The following is a 23,827-nucleotide window of genomic DNA, read 5'->3' as shown; positions in this document are numbered from 1 at the left end:
GAAAATTATTCTGAAAGGGTTTTACTGGTATCAGAAGGATCATACCCCTACACATTCTTTGAGAATGACAGCGAAGCCCACTGAAAAAACATGCACAAAATACTTCATTATGTTACCCCATACTAATTATTAGTACCCTAAGAACCTTTATGCAGGATGAAGTAGCAGAAAATTCAACTCTGGATAAGACTATTGTCCGCAATTATGTTTTCATGACGTGAAGAGTTTCTCTGCATACAGATTTGTACGTACTTAACCAAATAAGTGCTGTAAAACCTACTGTCCATTTACTCGATGAGAGTCTTGCCAGTGATTTCAAAGGGTACAGGATTTATCCTCCAATTTTGAAAAATTAATCAAAATGCAACGTGGATGCATTTGTCTTGATAATATCACTTTTCCCCCTCATTTAAGTTGAATGAATTAACTAACATCATGGTCAGACAATCACTGCAAAAACAGTGGGATAAAATGTTAGTATCTGTGGGCATTCTGAACTCTCCTGCCCCCTGCACACCAAAACAGATGAGGAGCGCTCGCTTTGCCACTCTGCTACCTGGGGTGGCGTAACCTCCAACAGTGACATACTGTCAGAAGGTACGACTGCGAGGGCATGGTAAAGTCTTAATCCAGAACAGTTATTTCTCCACTTAACAGCAGCCTATACCTTTAGTTCTTTAGAAATTAAGTACTAGGTACTGGGGAGGGGGGGGGGAGGGGGGGGGGGGGGGATCAAAGGTCTGTCCGCTCCATTGTTCTGACTCTGACAATAACAAGCATTAAATGCTTTGGGAAGAGTACAGAAACTGGGCATGCATGAAACAACGCTCCCCTTACTGTATCATTCAGCACCCAGTGGGGTTAGGAACTGAACCAGAGGCTGCATCCCGGCCTTTAATAGCCACTGCTATTTATTCCTCCATCAATTTCTCTAATCCCTCTGAAACTCTTAATACTTTTCATTTCCCCTGCATCTGTGGCTGTGTGCTTGTACAATTTAATTGCACTCTGCACAAAAATTACTTCTTTTGCTACAAACCTTCTACGCAAGTTTCATTTTACACCCTCAGCTCTGGCATTGGAAAAAAAACAGAAAATAATTGTTCCCAGTTTGCCTTTTTTGTAATAATTATTATTTTATAGGCTTCTATTGTATTTTCTCTCAGCCACCACTTTTCCAAGCTGAAGTTCTAGTCTATTTAGTCTCTTTGCATGGAAACGCTCCATACCAGTGATAGCCCTTATTACCCATTTCTATACTTGTTTTTAGCTCCAGCTGTACAAAATTGACTCTGTTTCCCCTATACAGTCAATTTGGTCTGATCCATCTTTCATCTAACCCAGTAACAAACAAAACTCTCAGCAAGTTCAACGATCTAAAGTCAAACTCTCAACTATGTTCATGCTGCAGCACACATACTTGAAGTATCTTAACAACTGATTAAATGACTTAAAGCTAGGAAACACACACTTGGTGCTAGCATGCATGGGCAAAACAATATCAAAATTAATGAGGAAATACCAAGGCACATCAGGTGAAAATCTGTCACTAAACGCATCCTACTTAGTTAAAAATGTACAAGGCTTAATTATGCATAGTTTGAAAGAATTGCTTCTATCTTATAATTCACCATAATGTTTTTACAATGCACAATAATCTTCTGTATGCCAGGATTGTTCAGCAAACGTATGAACGTTAATAGAAAAAGTATACCTATCTATATTACCTTACATTGTCTTACCTTCCTTTTTGAAGTATAGGCATAAACTACTGCTGTCTTGGAATTTACGTAAGGGTTGTATTATTTATAGAAGTAGTCTTTCCTTGACTGTCAGGTTTTTTGTTGTCTTACAAAGAAATACAAGCAGACATTAAATTTAAAGCACATTGGAATGAAAATATTTCTATAAGAAGCACGTGGATTTTATCATGTAGCACCATGCTCCGAGTTTACAGAAGAAAAACCATGTAGCAGATACAGCAAACTGGGAAATTTTTGAGAAAACATCTTTTTGTCTCAAAATAAATACTCATTAGTAAAACAAATTGTTCACAGGAAAGATAAGGTTTGACAAACATGTGTGTTTCCAAAATCTCTGAAGCCGCTTAACTATCCCAACTCATCATTCTCCAACTGAAATACTTTATTGTGTGAGAATTTTTACTATTAAAGCATGAATTTCAACCATCACATTTGAAATAAAACATTTTAAGATAATTTAAATGAAAATTATTTGGTTGATCCTAGTTAAAATTTAAGAACTTTTCTAAGAATTCAACTTCTTGTCCTAATTTAGGACAAAGGCATCTTTTAAAAAGCTGCAAAATTTTCCAGGACAGAATAATCTTCTCTCAACCCAAGACCTACAGCAAAGGCACAACATGTCTGCGAATACAGGTGCTCATGTCATCTTACTCTTCTGAAAATGACACATAGTGAGTACAGCAGCTCCCTTTTACAAGTAGGGGCAGAGCTGATCTCCTAGAGCTCCACAGGAGCAGACAATCTGCATCTTTGGATCCACCCGGTGACAGGCAACCACCGTTTTTTGGTGTTTCTTTGGGGTTTTTTTCTTTAAAAAATGCAACATGTTATATAGCACCAGAGTTCCATTAAGTACCACTTAAGATGGGATTTTTTTTTTTTTTTATTCATCTGAATCCATGACACATACATAATAAGTGTCATGCTAAGAACTTGACTCCTCGGCGCTTTGTCCCTCCCAGAATAACCTGACTTACAACAAAGAGCTAAAGACGTAGTGAATAAATGTCTCAACAACGTAACTTTCCTGGCAGAACTAGACACCCTGCAGTAGGGCTGCCTCTGTCAACAAGGGCCTCCGGTCTTCCAATATCCACAAACGACCTTGGTGCCATACTGCTAAAATAAATGACTGGAATCTGAAAACCAAGAAGTACATCATGATCTAAGATATGTCTTGCACACACACAGACAAAAAAGAAAGCAATATTCTCATTAAAGATATAAAAGAAAGATGGCCAAAGGTGATGTGGTAGCCTATCATGATTACTTCATTACATTTCTGCTATGTCATTTCAAAGAAAGGAAGGGAAGGGAACACTGAAGAGTATTCCAAGAGCTAAAACACACCTGCTTGCAGCATCTGTTTGCTGTCTACAAGGCCTAATTCCTTCTGATGAATGTAACCAACAGAAAATGGCAATAAAATAGTTACTATGGGAAACAATCGCTACACGCCCTTCTCCTGTAAAACCACCAACCACATCTGCTGTTAGCACATCAAAACTTACTGACAATTTTAATTTGGATTTAGAAAATAGCACTCAGTTATTGCGTGGTAGTTGGGGTTTTTTTGTTTTGTTTTGTTGGTTTTGTTCTGTTTTTAAAAAGACCTATATCACCTCTAAACTCCTAAGCTGTTTCACCAATAGGAAATACATAGACTTTTAATGATGTCTGAAAAAGATCACCAACTAATAATACTAATTTTTATCAACTGTCTTCACAGCTTAATTCTTACAGAAAAAATCCAATACAACAATAAAAATGCTAATTGAGAAAGTTTTGGGAAAGATGCTGCAGACAATACAACTACACGCACAGGAAATTAATTCTGTAGATGATGTGGAAAAGATGGCTTATAAAGTTAACGAGATATTACTTAAGGCAAGCAAAACAATTAGACTATTAACAGTGAAGATAAAGCAAACATTTTGCCATCAAATATAATGAAACTAATTAAAAGTGAAATGAAAATTAAGATACAAATATGAAAACAAAATCAGACAAGATAAAAGGCCAGAGTTCACAGACTCAAAATCCAAACCAATGTGTTCAAACACACAGCACCTATAAAGAATGTGAATGGACTGTGGTTTATCTTTTTTTTTTTTATTATTATTTTTGCATATGCTAAACCTGAAAGATCCACCCTCCTTCAGGCATGGATTGGTCTGCTTCTTTTAAGAATAAAGAGAGATTTTTATGGGCACCAGAAACAAAACTAAAAGGCAAGGGTGTACTTGCAAAGAGTGAGTTCTGAAAAAACAGTAAGCTGTGCCACGCATGTAGGTAATCATTCTGAAAAATTAAAAGGGAAGATTCTTCTCTAAGGCATGTTGTAGGCACATGCAACCATAGAGCAAGTGAAATCTATAGCTATTAGCTTGTGCTGCTGTACAAAATACTTTTCTGATGCTACAGAAGCATGACAGGTGCCAGATCCAATTCTGCTTACACCACTAGTCTAATTCACATAACTTGATGAAACAATGGGGGACTTAAACTCATCGAGACATTTTACATTATAACCAGTCTTTCCTACTCAATGCCATCAACAATTGGGACTGCACACAAACACTTCAGGTCCCTTGGTTCACGAAGTACCAGAGTACTGAATGGTCTCAAGACTCTGGTTAACAATTCCTACATGTTCTTGGCATGCAGTCACTCATGAGTTTTCATGGGTCTGTCCCCATTTTTTTATTTTTGCTTTCCAAGTATTCCTTTGTCATTTCCTTCCTCCGTATCCTCTTCCAAAACTCTGAAGATCCTCTGATTACCCCTCTCCTCCTACTGTTTCTGAACAATCCCACCCATTACTAGCCTATCAGATGATGTTGTCCTTACCCTTCGCTGCTGGCTCCTCTCTGCCAGTATGTGTCAGACATCTTTTTAATGTTTTGTTCACAGATGTCCTGCAACAATTTCAGCCCAAAAGATCTGTGTGAGCCATTTGAATTTTCAATGCTTTCTATTAAAGCATCCCACATTTGTGAAAACCTCAAGCTCGCTATATATTATCCCTAAAAATCTCTTAAAATTTACCTGGTACCACAAGAGGACGGGCACGGATTGGCAGTTAAGCGGTTTGCATGCCGTGATTACTGCTCACAGTGCAGACTGCAGTCATCTCACCTTTACTTGGTGCTTCCCTTCTCTCTTTTCTCATAGTTTATTACAAATATCTTAGCTTTTGTCTTAAACTAGTATGTGAACAGTTTTGAATAAGAACCAGTCTACACATTGATTTCCACTAGCCTAGAGGCCTCATTGTTCAAGACATATTTCAGTGCAAATAAAATTTTTAATTTCGTTTTAGTAGCCATCAAACCATTCATATAAGGGTGAGTGTTCCTCATGCTCAGAAAAATATAACGAGATAATGTGGAGTGTCTTAGGAAAATTTCCAGAAATGAGGAGAGAGAAAAAAAGAAAAATAAGAACAGAACATCCTAAAAGCAAAGTTCCCTAATCGCAGAACACGCAATGCAAGGAAATAATGATGCCCTCTCCCATTACTTACACAGAACCACAGAATGGTTTGGGTTGGAAAGGACCTTTAAAGATCATCTAGTCCAACCCCCCTGCCATGGGCAAGGGACATCTTTCACTAGGTCAGGTTCCTTAAAGCACCAATCAGTCTGACCTTGAACACTTCCAATGATGGGGCATCCACAGCTTCTCTGGGCAACCTGGTCCAGTGTCTCACCACCCTCATCGTAAAGGATTTCTTCCTTATGTCCAATCTAAATCTACCCTCTTTCCATTTAAACCCATTGCCCCTTGTCCTGTCACCACAGGCCTTGGTAAAAAGTCTGCCCCCATCTTTCTTATAAGCCCCCTTTAAGTACTGAAAGGCCACAATAAGGTCTCCCCAGAGCCTTCTCTTCTCCAACCTGAACAACCCCAGCTCTCTCCACCTCCTTCATAGGAGAGGTCTTCCAGCCCTCTGACCATTTTCATGGCCCTCCTCTGGACCCACTCCAACAGGCTCATGTTTTTCTTGTGCTGGGGACACCAGAACCAGATGCTGCGCTCCAGGTGGGGTCTCAGGAGATTTACTTGGCTTAAAATAATTAATAAGCCAATAGTCTCAGCTCTGGTCTAAGAACCATATTAACAGAAAAAAGACAATAAAATACTCTTCAGGAAGTCTGACTTGCGGCTGGAGTTAACATTACCACTGAGTAAATATGGCTTTCTCTCTGCCATCTGGCAGAAAGTTCCTTATTTAGGTGGAGGGCAAGAAAACGTACCAACAGTCTCTCTCCCTAAAAAACTGCCTTGCACATAGTTTTTAGCAAGAGAAAGCTAAGTATTCAAACAGGAAAGGAGTTATCACAGTAATAGGCCCTCTCTTTCCTCCCACACTTATCTCTTCCTCAAAATAAATAGATCTACAGAGCTGGGAAAAAAAAAATCGCTGCTGTTCATCACATAACTTTAAAATGTCCATATCTGAAATGCTGGTATTTGAAAACACCATTTTTGTATAGAGGGGCTAGAGGGAGGCGATGAGAGGTTGGATCCGCGCGATACTGGCCAGAGCACCTGCTGCCTCTTAGAACTGCCAAAATACAGCAGAACTTCCCGGGGCTGTGCAGCAACCATTAGTAGAATTAGCCCCAGTAAGACACGCAAGCGTAATATAGAGTGAAAAAGGCGGAGACGGATGGGGTTGCCTTGCTGTGCTGACTCAGGGAGGGTTTGGGGGAGAGCTCTCAGCCTTCTTAGCGGAAAGTAGGGCACTACATTCACTTCTTTTTATTTATACTCCCATGTAAAAGAGTTCCGCAGCTGCTCATTATATTATCATTATACTCCTGGCATGAAGTTTTTGCAGTAACCCTCATGAGAAAAAAGATGTTGCCCTCGTCATCTTTTCCTCAGTTAGTTTAGACATCTCGTAGTCCTGCAAAGGTGAGTGGGATGGGGACATTACTCAAAATAATGAAATTTACATTCGTTCACTCTAAGGGCTCCTTTAACCACAAAAATCACACAGCAGTTAATCCTTTTTTTAAATTTATTATTTTTGATTTGAAGACCTTACCTGTTAGTCACAAGAGAGAGGACCAAAAATGTTTAAAACTCATGTATCAAAGTTCTGAACCTCAGCATTTTTCATAACATAGTCTTCTGTCACTTGAAATGTCTCCTGAAGAAGAGCAGACATACAGAAGATTTCTTCCTTGAAGCACCCCTTGCTAATTTAGCCTTTGAACAATTTGGGGCATTGTCTGCATAACATCAAGCAAACCTGTAATGTTGTATAAAATATAATTGCTTAATAATGAATTGTTGAACAGTGTGTTCTCAAGAGAAAAGGAATATGCATTTTCCTAGTAATTAGCTTTTTAATTCTGATTCGCCAGCCTATACACTTATTCTGTATGCTATAATGACCAGGCCTGCATAGGATAAAGTCTCAGCCTTCAGAAGTGTCACAACTACCTTGCTAACCTGAATCACATAGAAATCACAACGATTCCACTAATGGTGACAGGACGCTAACAAATACGTGCAGAATACGAGCCAGCTGGTAATGCCTACCCAATAGAGAGCAGTGATACACAAAGATACAGTATGAGGTCCTCAAAGGAGTACTACTATATTAGCATACCGCTTTGTACCAAGAGCACTGCCATGATCTAACAGTCCTCCTCCTGCTCATTCTGGGGCTATCTGCAGCACAGCACTGTACAAAGTATTTGCAAAGACAGCTAAATAACAATAACAATTGTAAAGATAATAATGTTACAACATGTAATGTTTTTAAGCATATATCCCATTACGTTTAATTGGAGTTATACATACATTTAAAACCCAGCAAACATCATAACCCGTGAACAGCTTGAGTAGCTCTAGCAAACACTCTGGAAGAAGTACTTGCAAAGAAACCCCTTAAAGGACCATATCTGTTTTACTGCAATAACAGGAGATTCTACTCTCTCTTGCTTCCATAAGAAGTAATTAAAATACTGAAGAAGTTCTTACATTTAGAGTGAGTTAATCAAAAAGACTATTTGAAATTTAAAAAAAACAAAAAAACAAAAACACTTTGAAAGAAAATAAGGCTAAAATTGAGCAAACTTATAATAAATTCTAAGAGCAGAAGCACAATCTATGGAGGAATCTCCAGGGCCATCTGGTGATACATGCACTGACCACATCTTTGTTGAATCACACACACTTTTCTGAGCATTGCAAGGCACAGAACATATTTCAAGGGATCTCTTGATCTCTTGAAAGTGAGACACTGAAAGGAGGAAGTCAGTTCCTGAAATCTTAAGTCAGCTAGTGACAAGCCATGGATGGGAACAGTTCCCAAAATTTTACTCCACTATTCAAACCAGGGCCAAAATGAGACCTTATATGATTTTTTCCACTGATTTCAATGTTATGAATGCTAGCGCTGGAAGTCTTGCTTCTCAGCCCTCCACTCCTAGTAAGGGACTGTCTCCAAGAAAATGCTGAATAGATATCTGGAAGGTATGATTTTGAACCAACTTAATTATATTTGTACAAAAAGCTGCATGGACACTCTTGTTTCAGCTCCCACTAGGTTTACTTTAGTTTTATTTAAGTTCTTTTTCTTAGGAACACATTTAAGTTGAACTGAGTAAGCTTCTTTCACATCACAAAACAGAGTCCATAAAGGGATTTGTAAAAGTTTACTTACACACTGCAGCTCATGCCTTTAAATAAACTTTCTCATGTGAACAATATCAAACTGCCACTTGTCTCCAAATTCCCCAAACAAATTTAAAAGCAAGGTGCATTCTTTCCTCTCCAGCACAATCAGAGACTCCACTGACTCAGTGATGCTACTTCTAGACAATACCCTTTTTATTCCTAGTATGCTCTTAAGGGATCCCCAAGGAAACTTACCCATTTCTAACAAACTACAAGAGCACACGGCTGGAATTTTAGAAATATTTCTAAAGAAGCCACCCAGAGAGAAAAGATTTGAAAGACAGTACATTTCATGATGGCCCTGCAAAGCCAGCAGTACATCGCTTACAAAGAAAGAAGATATGGGTATGCACAATAAGTATACCCAAATGTAACTAAGCAGGAAAGATCCTTTTACTTATAATCATGGTTGAAAACAGATCTGCATTTCGCGCTTCCAATCAGATTTGTTAAAGTCATAGCTATAGAATAAAAAAATAGGTTAAACAAGGTACTAGAGGGGTCATCAAGTTTCCAACAAATGAAATAAGCAGAGTTCCACGATATAACCGATATAAACCCTATGAACCACTGGAAGGTAAAATAACCACCATTTTCATTAAATGTTCTGAATTAGTTAACTTACATCTGCTCTTCTGGACACATTAGCAAAGCAAGCACTGGAGTGGCAATGCCTAGTTTCCAGCTCTTTGACTTTGTTTTCAATAAAAATCAAATGCCATACATCACAGGGGACAGAACTAAAAGACATAAGATAGAAGGGTGACGCTAAGCAGGCTGTGTGCTCACTGGACCCCATTCACAATCTCAAAAGTATCTGGATGCATTTGGTAAAAAGCGATTGACATTTATGTTTTCCTCAGTAGACCTAATTAGGTCTGACATACATCCATTCACACTCAAATAGGCACAGAAACCTTCAAGGTTATTTTCCAATTATTTCCACATATACTGCCTCATTCTGAAAGGACTGGGAATCTGAACCTTCAAAAGATGCTACAGGTGCTGCTCCTGCATCTTCTCTCAGCTCCCAAACCCTTATTAAGAAAAATACTTATTATTTAAAACTCGTGGCTTTCAATACAGGAATTCTAATCTCAGCCTCTTCGATCCCATTTTCATTTGTGATTGACAGAATTTTTAATCACACAAATGGTATAAGCACTGTTCTAATATTGTAAAGTTGTTTTAAATGCCCAAAAAGCCAGTTCTTTTCATAACACTAGTATTAATGTAATAACATTAATATCCATCTGAAAAGCATAAAAGGTGCTAAAGGATGGTAAAGTAAATTTTCACACATGGAAGACATTCAGATAATACAACTTCCCCAAAGAGGTTAAGAAAGATTAAAGTTAAGATAAAGGTCACTTGAAAAGACACATCGCATTTAGCATGGTGTCATGGGGGTGGTGGTAGAATCCCCAAGCCAAAGGAGTCTCCTCTCTTTGCTTTTCTCATAAAAGCAGAGCTTGCTCTAGGTTTATATAAACATTTTTATGAAATGTCAGCAGCCCATCAGTAGTCAGCTGCATTTCCACAATGGTCAGTTTACCTCTGAAAAGGACTGAATTCTTAATATAGTCCCTAAGTACCATAACATCCTGAATCCTGTCTCCTAAAAAATACTTTTTTCTGTGATTCTGTCACAGATTTTGTAATCTGCTGTATCATGAACTGAAAACAGCAGTCAAATCAACAATGCGATCAACAGATTATCTCAGAAAAACAAGCCAAAAAAAAAAAAACACTTTGGTGGGACCTTTTTTTTCTGTACCGCATCTGTTCAACTACATTTGCTTTGCTTCCGATGACAGCATTCAAACTGTCAGAAGTAGAGGCTACAATCTAAGAGACAGCAATGACATCCTTTCTGAAAGGGTTCAGGGACTGTTCTTTAGGTTCTGACAAAGCAAACAGTGGTATCTTGAAATCTGCAATTAACGTGAACATTAAAAGAAAAAAAGTTATTATTAGTTGCTGGCTGGGGTTAAACCACGACAACAGGGTATTTCAAAAAGTATCACTGTCTGTAAGTTATTGATGAGGAACTGAGGCAGAATAAGGTTAAAAGCTTTCCCAACATTATGCAGCACAGGACTCAGGAAAAGAATCCGAGTACCTTCAGGTTCATGACAACTGGAAATGAGTAGACTGACAAAATGCTACTGTTTGTACTTCACTGCACACAAGAGCCTTTCCCAGAGACACCTGTGTAAAAGTGGAATAACCAGCAATATTAATGTTGAAGGCAAAAAATAAATTTAGTGACTACGAAGAAAAAAATTACAACTTTGTACATAACAGCGGAGAAACAATGAACTTGAATGAACATCCAGAGTGTCAGGACAAAACTGCCCTAATACATACAAAATGTTGTAAAGCACTAGGATGTCAAAAACTAAAATGAATTATCAGGTTTGTAGAACATCATGAGAACAGAATCAGTGCGTTTTCTAAACAACGTGTGTTTAGCTGTTTTTGAATTACCATATAAATGTAATGATCTACAAAATACCTCTTTGGCAAATACCTACGCTTTTTTAGCTGCTGGTTTTTTTGGCTGCCAGTGCTGTAAGCCATACCTCTGCACAGGCTCTGAACACCTCCATGTTGAGTACGACTCCATGAAAGTGCTAGGTTCAGCCAGGGGGCTTCTCTGTGCAAGATGAGACTTTAAAGCCTTCAAGGTAGGAATAGCATTTTGTCATCTACCTCTTCTACCACAGATGTCCTGTGAGGACTTGAGGGTGCTAAAATAATACAGCAATAATACATTCAAAGTTCAGCCTTCTACTTAAACCTAAACTTCAGAAGTATAAAGCTGCATATAAGTGCCTTCCTAATTTAGACTTTTCTATATTATATTCAGAGAAGCTTACTGTGTCCACCTCTGTAATGTACCCTAGGTGTCTTACACTGTTCCCCCTTGTCTTATTCTGGAACTCCAACAACATCATTTTAGGATTTGGTGCCGATGCTAGCACATTTCAAACCTTAAATGCATTCAGTTCATGTTTCACTCTCACAGGAGACTGGCTATTTACTTCTATACTCTACGGAAGCTCATAGCATGAATGGCAAAATGTCAGGAATAATTAGGAAAACTAGTTTTATGCCCCTAAAGAACAAAATGTTGTCTTTGTCCTCTCAGGCAGGGTGTTGTCTTCTCTAAATAAAAAAGAATGGCTTTTGGCATCCATCAAGTAAATTCAAGCCAGCATATCATTTAGAGACTACTTGTATTTATTCCTGAACCTTGCTCCATTTCTTTCCTCTGTTTTATGACATTACCTTCTGTGCCCTCTATAGTCATAGCCGACTGTGAGAGTGGCAGCAGAAAAAATACTAGATTCAAAACCCCTATTCCCTTCCCTAGGGAAATCACCTACAGCTTTTTCTACTCTAGACTATTCAGCAATGTATGATATAGCAGTCCAGAAAATAATCTTCCCCAGCCTCCTCCTCTGCCTCCTCTTCTCCCCTTACCATCTCAATGTATTTTATTTCTATGAAGTAGTTGTTATGAACTACCAAGCACTGGCATTTGACATGCCTATCCAGGACCACCAAAATAAATCAAACTTCCAGGCAGAGGGTTAAGTATAATTCACATTATAAGCACAGCTGCTTCTTGACGTGAGATATCAAGGAAAACATCTCAGTGCCATACCCTTTTCCGAAGTGCTACAGTCTTCTAGGTTAGTAGCTCTAACTTTAGGTACATAGCAACTAAAAAAACCCAACCGAACAAAAACACAGTTGTATACTAAGAGTATCATTTGTTTCAAAGCTCCAACTTGTGCGCCAAGATGTATTGTGGAGCCAGTGGTTTGTTGCACATCACCCTTCAAGTGCTGACATGTTTTGACAATGCTGCCACCAATTCTGATTTTTAAAGCTGAAGAGAGAGTAGATGTTCACCTCAGCCATCTGCCAGTACAGCATACGAACACGTTGCACACAGCTTCCATAACTCTTGTACCTCAAATCACCAGGAATCCTGTAATTTAAGGCATGCTTTCTCACTGGAGATAATAACGATAGTATAAATTACACTGACAACAGGGTTTGTCTCTATACTGACATGCATGAAAATGAGAAATTAATTCTGTCAGTATAAAGCGGATTAAACTATAGAGAAACTCTTTGTAGATGCATTCTCTTGCTGATTTTTACCCTCAGAAACATATACTCTGCGTTTGTGGAAAAAAAAAATTAGGCTATTTGTTTCAGCAAATGTATTCAGCAAATGTAAATCTGGGTGAGAAACATAATAGTTGGGCAAAATGTTGTACAAGCTCAGCATAACTACTCACTCCGCTGTCTAAATTCAAGCCTTTTCTTCCTCCTTGTGAGATTCGCAATTATAATATTTATAGATAAATAAGGATAGAATCTATGGAAATAATTTTAAAGCTTTTGATAGCTCACAGTAACTAGCAGTACATTCAGCACGCTGTGTAGTATAGTTTCACTGCAGTAAGTTCTTCTTGCTGCCTAGGAACCATAATGAAGCACTACAGGGGTTTTTGAGGGGTTTGTTTTGGTTTTTTTAAACATACAACTTACTCAAAACCTAAGGAGGAGTCCTCAATTTCTGAACGACATCACAAGAGCTCCGAAATCTGCTCCCAGTTCTCAAAGACATCCTTTGCAACATGAGACTAGTCACTTCACACTCCATGCTGCAGTACCCCGGGATATACCAGTTCCCTTCTTTACCCAGAAGTCTGTCCTGATGACTTAAAATGCAAGGAAAAGTAGTCTCTCCTTTGGTGAACTGTGTTTCAGATCTATAGATTCAGAGGCCAGAAAGGATTGCTGTGACAATTTAGTTTGGCCTTTTGTATAAAGGATTCATTTTTGTTTCAAGTGAAGTATGACTTGCAACTGATTTACACTGATGAAGAATCCACCTTTCTCTAGGTACAATGTTCAAATGACTGGTTATTCTTCTCCATGTTAAAAATCTGCACCTAATTCAAGCAAGAATTTGTTTGGCTCAAATGTCCAACCTCTGGGTCTTGTTATGCCTTTGTCTGCCTGACAAAACATAGCCACTGCTGCAATACCAATGCAAATAATAAATTACACTATGTGTTACCTAAACAGCATTCCTCCTTAACTGTACCCCTGGGACAGCTCTAACAGTACCTTACCGGAGCTAGCTGACACTTAAAGCTTTTGGCAACAAGTATGCTGCCAAACATCTGTTGTGACACCCCTTTTAAGCGCCCTCTCCCACACCATATGGACATCTCCACTGAGTGGTACCGCAAGGCCACGACCCAGCTCTCGTCACTCCCTGTCCTCTCCAGGAAAGCCAGACACTGACTGATAATTTCACACAGACTTCACACTCCATCAGCAGGAAAAACAGGCCGCTGCAGTGAAAGGAGATGTGCAGAGCACGTCCGTGTTGCAACACACGCTGCCCATGTCCCTGCCAGAAAACCCTCCTCGTGGAGGTGTAGCATACTCTAAAAGAAGGGAACTTTTTTCCTTCTAGTAATGCTGTTTCTCCTCCCAAGTGACAACTGCTGTGCTCTCTGTGTATTTGGGCTTACACCTGGGTCTTTGTCAACACAACTATGGCAGCTCTGGGTGTGAGGGAAAAAAACAAAACAAAAATAGTCACAGAAGACAAAGCAAAGCATTACATAGTACATCTAGATTCCTCCTGACTAAAAGAGTTTTGTTGGCACAAAAATTTAACTTATGACCTTATGACAGGATGGCAGACTAAGACAGGAGAAGAAATTCTTCCACGGGCTCAAGTGACAAAACTCTTTTACTATGAGTCAGGTTAATACAGCAGCATTACTACTGACCAATACGTAAGAACAGTAGTCTAAATAGAGACACAGGGAACGAGGAAATTGAGTTTCCAAATGAAAACACTAGAAGTCAGTTCAAGGAAGAACATCTGATATCAGTGATTTTATTTCCCCCAGTTACAAAATGACCATTTAAATCCTCTGTTCACAGCTACCAAAGTCATTAGAAAGGCTCAAAGCCTGTGCATACAGTACTAAATGTCATTCCCACAGTGGGTTCTGGGCAAAGAAAGAAGAGCTAATAGGAAAGCACTCTCAGTAACAGCAGGAATATGCCAGCACCCTAAAAAGATAGAATTGCAGATAACACCTTCTACTTTGAACCCAATGAAAGTCATTATATCTGTTTGAAGCAAAGTCATATAGCAGTGACCTTTCAAGACCACTGCTGTCAAAAGTCCAGAAAGCCAAACACTAAGTTGCCCTTAACAAAGGTTCCCTCAATATTGCCCCTTGTTTCTTTTTTTTTTTTTAATTAAAAAAAAATAAATCAAGCTCTTTAAGGAACTTGAAAGGTAAATTTCCCATTTGTAGCAGGAAGTGGCAATATGGAGACAGAGGCTTTCATAGCAGAGATCAATCATCTCCAGTGTACCGAGGTCAACTTGTTATGAAATGAGGTGGTCACACACTGCTCAGGAGCTGCTCTTGTTGCATCCGCAGCAGCTAAGCCACTGCAACACTCCTTTGGCAGTCCAAGCTGCAGATCTTTACCTGCTTGACTCTCTTTTGGATTCACAGTATGGCAAAACACTACTTAGATGGTTATTAAATATAACTGTAGTAAACTGGGCAGGGAAAGTGCTCCATACGGGGACACAGACTAGACTCACGAGGCTGTGCTTTACCCCGAACAGCTTGCAGAGCACTCATTTCCAGAAGTGAAAGTGTTGCCTGTGTTGAAGTATCTGCATTAGAGGCTTTCGGTTATGCAGTTAAAGTCAACAAAGATATTGATACCTGTAAGCATTACTGATACACAGATCAAACTCTGTAGTACAAACCCTGCCTTACCCTTCAGTATTTCTCCCATACGTAAAGCTCTCATTAAGAGTGCAAAGTCTCAGAATGGAGCACCTGGAGATTGACTCTGTATTTGCACAGCTGCTCTGCAACACAAGTCAACATCAGGAAAGTTTCAAGTGATGTAAGTCACACCATCTGCTCAACAACTACCTAGGTCTGGTTTCAACCCAGCATCCTTTTAACTCATCCTGAGCAACTGGAGCTTTGTCCTGTGCTTAGGTCTGGTCTATAAGTCAGTGCTTTACTTGCCACAGCTAAATCAACTATAAGCATAAAAGCAAGTAAATCTCACACATACATACACAGAGATTTCATTGACATACAAGTGCCCTTCTGCTACGGAAGCAGAATGGTACTCTTCTTTCATATATGGTTATATGGCATATATAATTGTGAATTATGTTTGTGGGAAGAAAAACAAAAAAAAAGAAGAAGGAACGCCTCTCCTGACAGCCTTTGCTGTGCCACCACCAAGCAGGTCCACAGACACCCTGATTGACGCTGTCACGGAAGTCAGAGTTTTTCTAGATGGGGAACTCTTGAGGCCCCAATACTCTGTAATATTAATGTATTTTCCTTTTGCAGCAAAACTAACTTCTTTGTATCAGACATACAGACAGCTTTTACCACCAAGCCACTGAACAATTTGGCCAAAAACTGTACGTATAAAGATTTCCGAACGACTCTCTTATTGCTGTGCTGCCCAGGAACAATGTTGACTGAATAATTTTGGGCAAAGAACAGAAGGGAAAAGAGGAGCTACAGCAAAAGAAAAAAAGAAATAAAAGAAAACAGAACCACATCAGCAGTCACAACTACAAAATAAATAAATTGTGAGGGGACAGGTTCCTCTCCTACTGAATTCACTGGCCAGCTTCCCATTTATTTCAATTGGCCTGATAAACACGTGCATCCCTCCAGCTTCTGTCCTGCCAGAGAGGAAGGCTGGCAGACAATCCATCAACACAAGCTACAAAGATCAGCACTAGTGCTGAGAAAATTCAACTGCCATTCAAAATAAAATTCAAAGCTAGGAAATGACAGGAAAAGCCTTCCAGCAGCTTCAACTGCAACTGGATGTACAGCAATAGCTTTAATTTAAAAGCAATCCAAAAGCTACTATGTGTACTTGCTATGCAAAATTTAACTAACTCAATGTTCCTGTAGCAACTTTAAATTCTCAATTCTCTTTTTAATTATGCAAAGGCAGTACTACGCAAACACTGATAATCATATTCCTCATGTTTAAGGTCAGAGTTGGATGGAAAGGAGAACCTTGTTTCCATAAATCCAAAAGTGTTAAGAACTGGTTATCCTCTGTGATCAGGTATAGTCACTTTGGTGGAAAGGACAACTGACAGTCCTCCAGCTCTGTAGAGATCAGAGATGGGGAGTGTTCTACAACATACTAACAAGCAGGTGTACACATCAGAGGTCTCTCCTGTTGATTTACTGTATTTTGTACTTGGTAAGATCTACTACTGGGTTGTTGTTTTTTCTGTTTGTTCGTAAGTTGGTTTTTTGGGGGTTCTTTTTTTTTTTTTTTTGGGGGGGGGGGGGATGGAAGGAAGTGTCCCCCCTCCTGTCCTTTTATCCACATTTTTCAACAATAGCAGTTTGACACCAGCATAGATTATTTTTATTATGTCACAAAGAAACAAATTTGTTAAATTTCCAGCTAGAGCTAGTAACTTCCCTGGACAAAGCACTAGTTCTTAAAGGTCCTAATCCCTTAGGTTACCTGCAAACCTAAAATGCACTAGAAGTGAAAGCTGCTGAGAACTGACTTATAAAGAGAAGCTGCTAGCCCTTTTACTTGTTTTCAGGTTGTTTGCTTGCTTGGGTTTTTTTTTAGATTATTTGGGGTTTTTTTTCCTTTTTAAGGCTCTGATTTTAGGTTTTACTCTCAATGCTGCTATTGTCTGCATAGATTAAGCTTTGATTAATGTCTCAGGATGTTCAAACCTAAAGCAAATCCACAGGAATGCCTGGGATTTGTTACTCTGGATCTTGAAAAATCTGAAACCTATATATATTATGCTTTCTCCTGTGTAAACAAACTGCCTCATTTCTTTGCTTCATATTCAATTTCTCCATAAATCAGACTTGGATGAGCTTTGCCAACAGGAAAAGAAGTCTCTTCTGTTTTCCATTTCCAGAAAGTAAAACTAGCTTTTATATTATATACACACAGATTTAAGACACAACATAACATTAAAGCTGCTGCGAAACTGCTAAAATATCTTAAGAGCTGACCAGAGACATGCCAGCAAAATGCAGTAAATAAAAAACAAAACCTGAAAGTCCACTATTTTCCTTAACTACTTCTACCTTCTTAATATTTTGCTTTTTAAAGACTAACAAGTTTAAATGGTTTCCAGGAGTCCTGCACACACTTAATTGGATACAAACAACATGAACATTTTGATTTCTGGGATAAACATACTTCCCACCTCCTTATCTGATGTTAAATCACAGGAGGAAAAAAAAAAATAAAGGGGAAAAAAAAAAAAAGACTACAGGATACATTAAGAGGCCAGCTAGTGTATTTCCAAGCTTTAAGGTTCAATCTGCTACACCTAAGTGACTCCTCACAGAACTCCGTGTAAGCTGCTCGAAAGCCTCAACTGATGAAAAATAACCAGACCTTCCAAAATGAATTTATCTGAGTGTTTTACTATCTGTGCAAGCAGTAATGAATGTGAGTTTTTGCCTCAAAAGCTCCAGTGACATCATTACTGCTCTTATACTCTGGTAGGGGTTTCTTTTTTTGGTTGGTTTTGCTGGTTGGTTTTTTTTTTTGGGGGGGGGGGTTGTTTTTTGTTTTGTTGTTGGTTTGTTTTGGGTTTTTTTAAGATCCCCTTAGTCTCCTCCACCATTATATTCCCATCCAACAGAAAGTCAGCTATGCCCTATTAGCAACTGCAAGATACGGAACTATGAGTGCACTGACACTGTACAAGATGCAAATCTATCATCCACACAAACAAACAGCAAACGGCTTTGATGTCAACTTATTTCAAAAGGGGACTCTGTGTGTGTACAAAAATAAGTGAATGTATATTCATCTTCCTGTTAGCTCAAATGGTTAAAGATGGCTTGCTGCCCCATTCCAAATAACATACCTACATACAAAGCATTTACAAAAAAAAAAAAAAAAAAACACCTCCAAAAGCTATCAATGTGTGAAAGCAAAGATCTAACAGAAAGTGGTGAGGTTAACAACGATTATATCCACTAAATGCCATCTGTAATACTTCACTCGTAAGTGCACCTGTAAGTAATCTATACAATATTACTTACAGAACAACTGCTGACCTAGCACAGCAAATTAACAAGCAGCAGGGTCTGAGGCTGAATATTTACAGCTACCTCAAAACCAAGCAGAGGCATCCCAGGTAATTCAACTAAATGAATGGTGTTACTACTTCTAGGAAATAAAGAGCAGGAGCAAGTCAGCAACATTCACGTAAAACAAAGTGTTTTAAATGTGTTTCAATTAAAAAGATAGAACAGTATAACAGCCATAGGGAAGTGCTTGCTAACTTCATTGAGGAACTCCTGAAACAAAAGGACACTTGCTAACATTTTTCAACTTTGGTGAACTCAATCACAGCTTTTGAACAATCTGATTCACCTAAAAACTTCACTACTCTGGCCCAATAGCAGTGGCACAATACCTGTAAAATTACAGAGCAATCCAATAGCTGGGACTCCATTTTCCCTATGCCTTTAATGTTCAACAGCTAACACAGACCATCAGGTGGATTTCCTAACCCCATGACTGTCTTGATTTCTACCACGGAATTTTTTTATATTAAAATGCAAGATAACGCATCATAGAGACCATGCAGAGCTCTAGCAAACGGGCATTTAGGTGGTTATTGATGCCTATGCTAGGCTACAGGTCATTCAGTGAATGGCAAACATGTCATTGTTTTACAAATAACTTTCAATTCTTAGTGTCAGAGAAAAGGGAACATTAAGGAAGGAGTTTAAGCCCCAGGCATTTAAAAAGGAATATGGTGATATAATCCCTTCAGAGGTAACTTGTTTACAGTTAGCAACATTTCCAGGAGAAGACATATAGTAAAGCAAGAGACAATCAAGCTTGCAGAATGATGGAAGAGCATTCACAGTGTATTGTTGCTTCCTTGTGTTCTCTTTGCTTTAAATTCAACGCAGAATTTTATAGTCCCTTCGCACAAAGAGACAACTATATATTTCCACATAATTCTGAAGCAGTCTTTGTCCTATTTGTTGTGGCTGTGTCTCTCATGACATATAAATGACCTTGCTTCAGTGAGATGAAGCTAGCGCACCCTCTTCTCAGCAGACCAAGTCTTAACCACTAGCCCTGGACGCAGCACAGTTCACAAGTGCATTTGGTCACAGGACTCGGGGTGTGGAGGAGTGGGGACAGCGGGGAACCAACCCTCACTGGTAGTACAGGCTCCTGTCAGTCATAGGAAACTCAGCTCCAACAAACCCTCTACAGGGCACAGAAGAGAGCAGAAGGACTACATTTGCTTCTGCTTTGCAGTCCCTCCGCCTCAAGAAGACATTACTAATCGGAGGTGCTGGATTATAAACTGAGGAAAATACCCTCCTTCTGCATCACTCCACTTGATAAAACCAATAATGGGATGCATTTTAAGGACTGTGCAAGGCAAAAAAGTCATTAATCACATCTGGAGTTGAGTAAGAATCCAGGCCACAATTATGGCATGCAATGTAAAACGTCCCCTGTGAGAAAACACAGCTGAGTAAACTGGCACTCTGCCCTTCTAAAAGTCTCAAGTGGTATTCAGGGGCAACCTTATTAGAGGATGCTACAGTACTTCCACTGTTAAGCAGTCACAAACATAGCACACTCAGCTCCTAAAGTTCATGGTATTAAAAAAATAAATTAGAAACACCTGCCTCTCTGCAGAAGTGCCTGCAGCACAGTCTGGAACAAGCAGCAGGAGGCAATGATAGTGCAAGAACAGGGTATAAACAGCCGGAGGGAAATGTCTAGTCTATCAAAGGATGCTCCAGAAGAAACCAAGCTACTCTTGTCATGATTCACAGGTCATAGTGTGACACCACTGAGAGCCTTCTACAACAGCTGCATCACAGCTTCACCCTGTGAAGCTTCTGCCTGCCCCTTTCACAGCAGCATACAGGACTTCAGGGTGGACTTCTATGAGCATTTTTAATGGTTTCATTTCATGAGGAAATAAAAATATATCTGTTTCAGTATGCAATACTCAAATTTAGAGCTCAATCCCACTTTTGAATTCTACCTTGTTACCCATTCTAAACTACATTAAGCAAATCAACACAGTTCTGAAGTACACAGCACAGGTTTCTGACTGTCGCACGGTCATTTTGAACTGTGCTCCAGCTGTTTGACTGGATAATGTTCAAAGTCTCTGAGCATATTAGTTTAGCACAGCAGTTTTCAAATATCTGCTACATGGACCTCAGTCAGGTGCTATACAGGGAGACTCACAGTCTACTATCCAATTAAGAACTCACTCTAACTACACTGACTAAAATTACCAAAGCACATGTGGCCCTGAAATTCCAATTCAGGTACCTAATATTAGGTTCCAAAACCTGTAAGTGTTTTGTTTTATTCTATTCTGTATAAACATCAGCTTAATTTCTGGACTTAAAAAAAAAGTAACTAATAACCTCCAAACATAGCTGATACATCTCTCACGTTCACTGTGCACAGGGCTTTAGAAAGCAACCAGAAGCATTATATACACCGCTAAACATTTATATTATTGAAGGCAAAGGGACAAGGTCCATAGTGCTTCAATCTCCTCACAAGGCTTTATTTTGTAACTTCACATCTAGCCTCTAAGAAGCATCATATTCTACACAGATTAGTTTTATAATATTTGGACACTTAAATAAATATCCAATTGAAGCAAACAGAGGGAAAAACTAGAAGTACTTCTTCAAGAATTCGGGAGCCTCATTTCACCTACCCAATTTTGAAAACCTTATTTCTGAGTTCCCTAAGCGAGATAGAAGATTTTAAATTGTGGAATTGCCAAATAAATCTGCTCAGCCTTGCATACTCTGAGCAGGCTAAACCAATCTGAAATGCTGGTAATGAATGTCTGTAGTGATGACAAGGATCCAGAGGCAGTACCACTGTGCATTTCATAGGCACGCTATCCTGTATAACCAAGTCGATTCACGTACTTGTAGCAGCCATTTCTTTAGAAGCAGGCCTCTTGACAGCCAGCTGAAGACTCTGGTCTGTCAAGACTGTGGTTCATCTGAAAACCATGAACAAACATCCCAAATCTTCAACTCCAACCAGATATAACCAAAGGAAGAAAAAAAACCAAAACAAAACACATGACTCCCCAACATCATACAAATGCCTACCAAAAGCACCTATCTTACAATAGAAATAGTGATGCCTGTTCTTCCCCAGGGATAAATTCTTAAGGTATGTTTTTGTGTCACCTTACTATATAGTCTTAGTAAGTAGTTACTCCTCATTTCATACAAGAGGACATCATGCTGCAACAAATCAAAGTTAAGCCATTCAAATCTCACCTGCATGACCATTCCCTCTTTCTACCCAAAGCAATGATGCATCTCAAAATACAAACACACACACACAGTCAAATGCACATTTCTGGCAGGAATACCTTGAGTACAGCTTCACCTGTTACTAGCTTTGAACATAGCCTGAAGAAGTTTTTAAAAATTAGAGCAAAACACAATTTAAAAAAAAATACTGGAAGAGTTTAAACACGCTCTTAAACTGCTAGCTGTAAAAACGTATTGAATTGTTGAAAGTGTACAGTCTGTTAAATTCTTCCCTCCCTCCAGATCTTACTAGTAAATAAATAACATATACCTCACCATGGCAGCTTAAGCCTCAGTGCCAGAACAGAGCAGAAAAGAGCAGCGTAAGGTTAGAATTCAGCTGCTATGCCAAAATTATTTTTATGCATCTTTAAATTCACGCTATACAAAGCTAAAAATATTTATTGTTTATAATGGTATCATTGAATAGCAAATTGGGCCCTGCTGAATTAGATACTGCAAACACGCAGTGAAGAAGAGGTGCCTATTCCAAACAGTACCTAGGCTACTTAGATGAGTCTGGGCTTACCACAGGTGGTCTGTCCTTTGGAGAGATGATGAGATTAATGATCTACATTAATAACGCTCACCTCTCAGGCCTCGAAAATAATAAATGAAAACACAACACTCAAGAACAGCTTGGGAAAGCAACAAAACCAAACCCCAAGCCCCAAAGCTTTGCCTCGCAGAACTGAGGAGGCCAGCGGGGCGGCGGCGGGGAAGCAGGCCGAGGCAGGAGGCTGGGCGGGTGAGGCCGGAGCCTTTGGCGCCAGAACCTTCGACGCCGAAGGCGCAGGGAGGAAGCCAAGCGCAGGGGTGCCCCCGGCAAGAGGCGCGCCTCACCGGCGCGCTTGGCCCTGCCAGCCCCAGCGAACTGTGCCAAGTTAACTGAAGGTACCGGTTAAATCCGAAGGGGTTCAAATTTTAAAGCCAAAGGGGTTAAAATGGTAGGAGATGGGTGTAGTATAAAAGAAAGCAGGTGAGGTGCGGCACACGCGCGGCGGCCGGGCCCGGCGGGCGGTGAGCGGCCGGGGCAGCCCCTCGGGCGGAGGCAGCGGCCGCGCCGCCGCAGGCTCACGCTGTTTATACCGGAGTGTTTTAAACCAAGCACGCCCAGGGGTGCGGCGCCGGCGGAACTCGGCGACGTTACCGGGGCAGGGGCGGGAGGCACACCGGCACCGGCCCCTCTCGCACGGCACGGCACGGCACGGCACCGGGGCTGCCCCCCCCTCTGCCCTCCTCCCCCCCGCGGCGGGCCGGTGGCGGTTGGCGGCGCGCGCCGCCCGGGGGTGGGAGGTACCGTACCGGCGGGCAGGAGGCAGTCCAGCGGCGTGAGCGCGCGCTCCATGGCCCCGGGCTGTCCTGCTCGTGGGGCAGGCACAGAGAAAAAGCACCGCGGCGGGACCGGTGAGGGAGGGGGTAGAGGGGGGGAGGGGGAATTAGCCGTCCTTCTCCCTGAGGAACGCCCTCCCTCCGCGGCAGCTGCGCCCGCCCTCGCCGGCGAGCAGGCGGAAGGTGGCGGGGGCGGCGCTGCCCGGGTGCCCGCAGCCCGGGTGCCCGCTGCGCTCCCCCGGCAGCCGCCCCGGGATGGAAGGCAAGCCGAGAGAATCGATGGCCGGCCCGCGATCCGTTGCTCGGCGGTGGATTCAGCAGCGGGAAGGCGGGGCGGGAGGGAGGGAGCGGCGGCGCTGCCGGGCGCGGGCCGAGCCCCGCCCTCCCTGATTGGCCGCGCCGTGGCGGCCGTTGGGGGCCGGTGCTGAGGGACAGCGCTGCCCCGCCCCGCCCGCGCCGGTGCGGACCCTGAGGAGAGGGCGGGGGGGAGGCGGAGGCGGGCCCTGCCTCTCGCCCTGAGGGGTTTTACCGCTTCCCCCCGGCCCCTCCGGGGCTCGGCCC

The 23,827-nt window shown here is 40.8% G+C and overlaps 1 protein-coding gene across 11 annotated transcripts in view; it reads right to left on the bottom strand.

Moving 5' to 3' along the window:
• Positions 1 to 23,539, bottom strand: part of TPK1 (thiamin pyrophosphokinase 1) — a 306,307-nt gene extending 282,768 nt beyond the window's left edge. For 4 of the 11 annotated variants that reach the window (XR_015706569.1, XR_015706568.1, XM_087766394.1 and 1 more), the window contains exon 1: positions 23,240 to 23,537. Coding sequence is in view for 7 of the 11 variants with exons in the window: in XM_087766394.1 (XP_087622520.1) it covers positions 23,240 to 23,282 (43 nt within the window). In the remaining 4 variants the exon portion in view is untranslated. Of the gene's footprint in view, positions 1 to 23,239 lie in introns of all 11 variants that reach the window. The other 7 variants (XR_015706576.1, XM_087766404.1, XM_087766420.1 and 4 more) reach the window with 4 other exon arrangements.
• Positions 23,540 to 23,827: the final 288 nt, after the last annotated feature.

This window comes from Nipponia nippon, unplaced genomic scaffold (assembly GCF_047370975.1).
Source record: "Nipponia nippon isolate SJK-2023a ecotype South Korea unplaced genomic scaffold, ASM4737097v1 scaffold_1, whole genome shotgun sequence".
NCBI classification, from domain to species: Eukaryota; Metazoa; Chordata; class Aves; order Pelecaniformes; family Threskiornithidae; genus Nipponia; species Nipponia nippon.
This window is presented reverse-complemented; position numbering and strand designations above follow the sequence as displayed.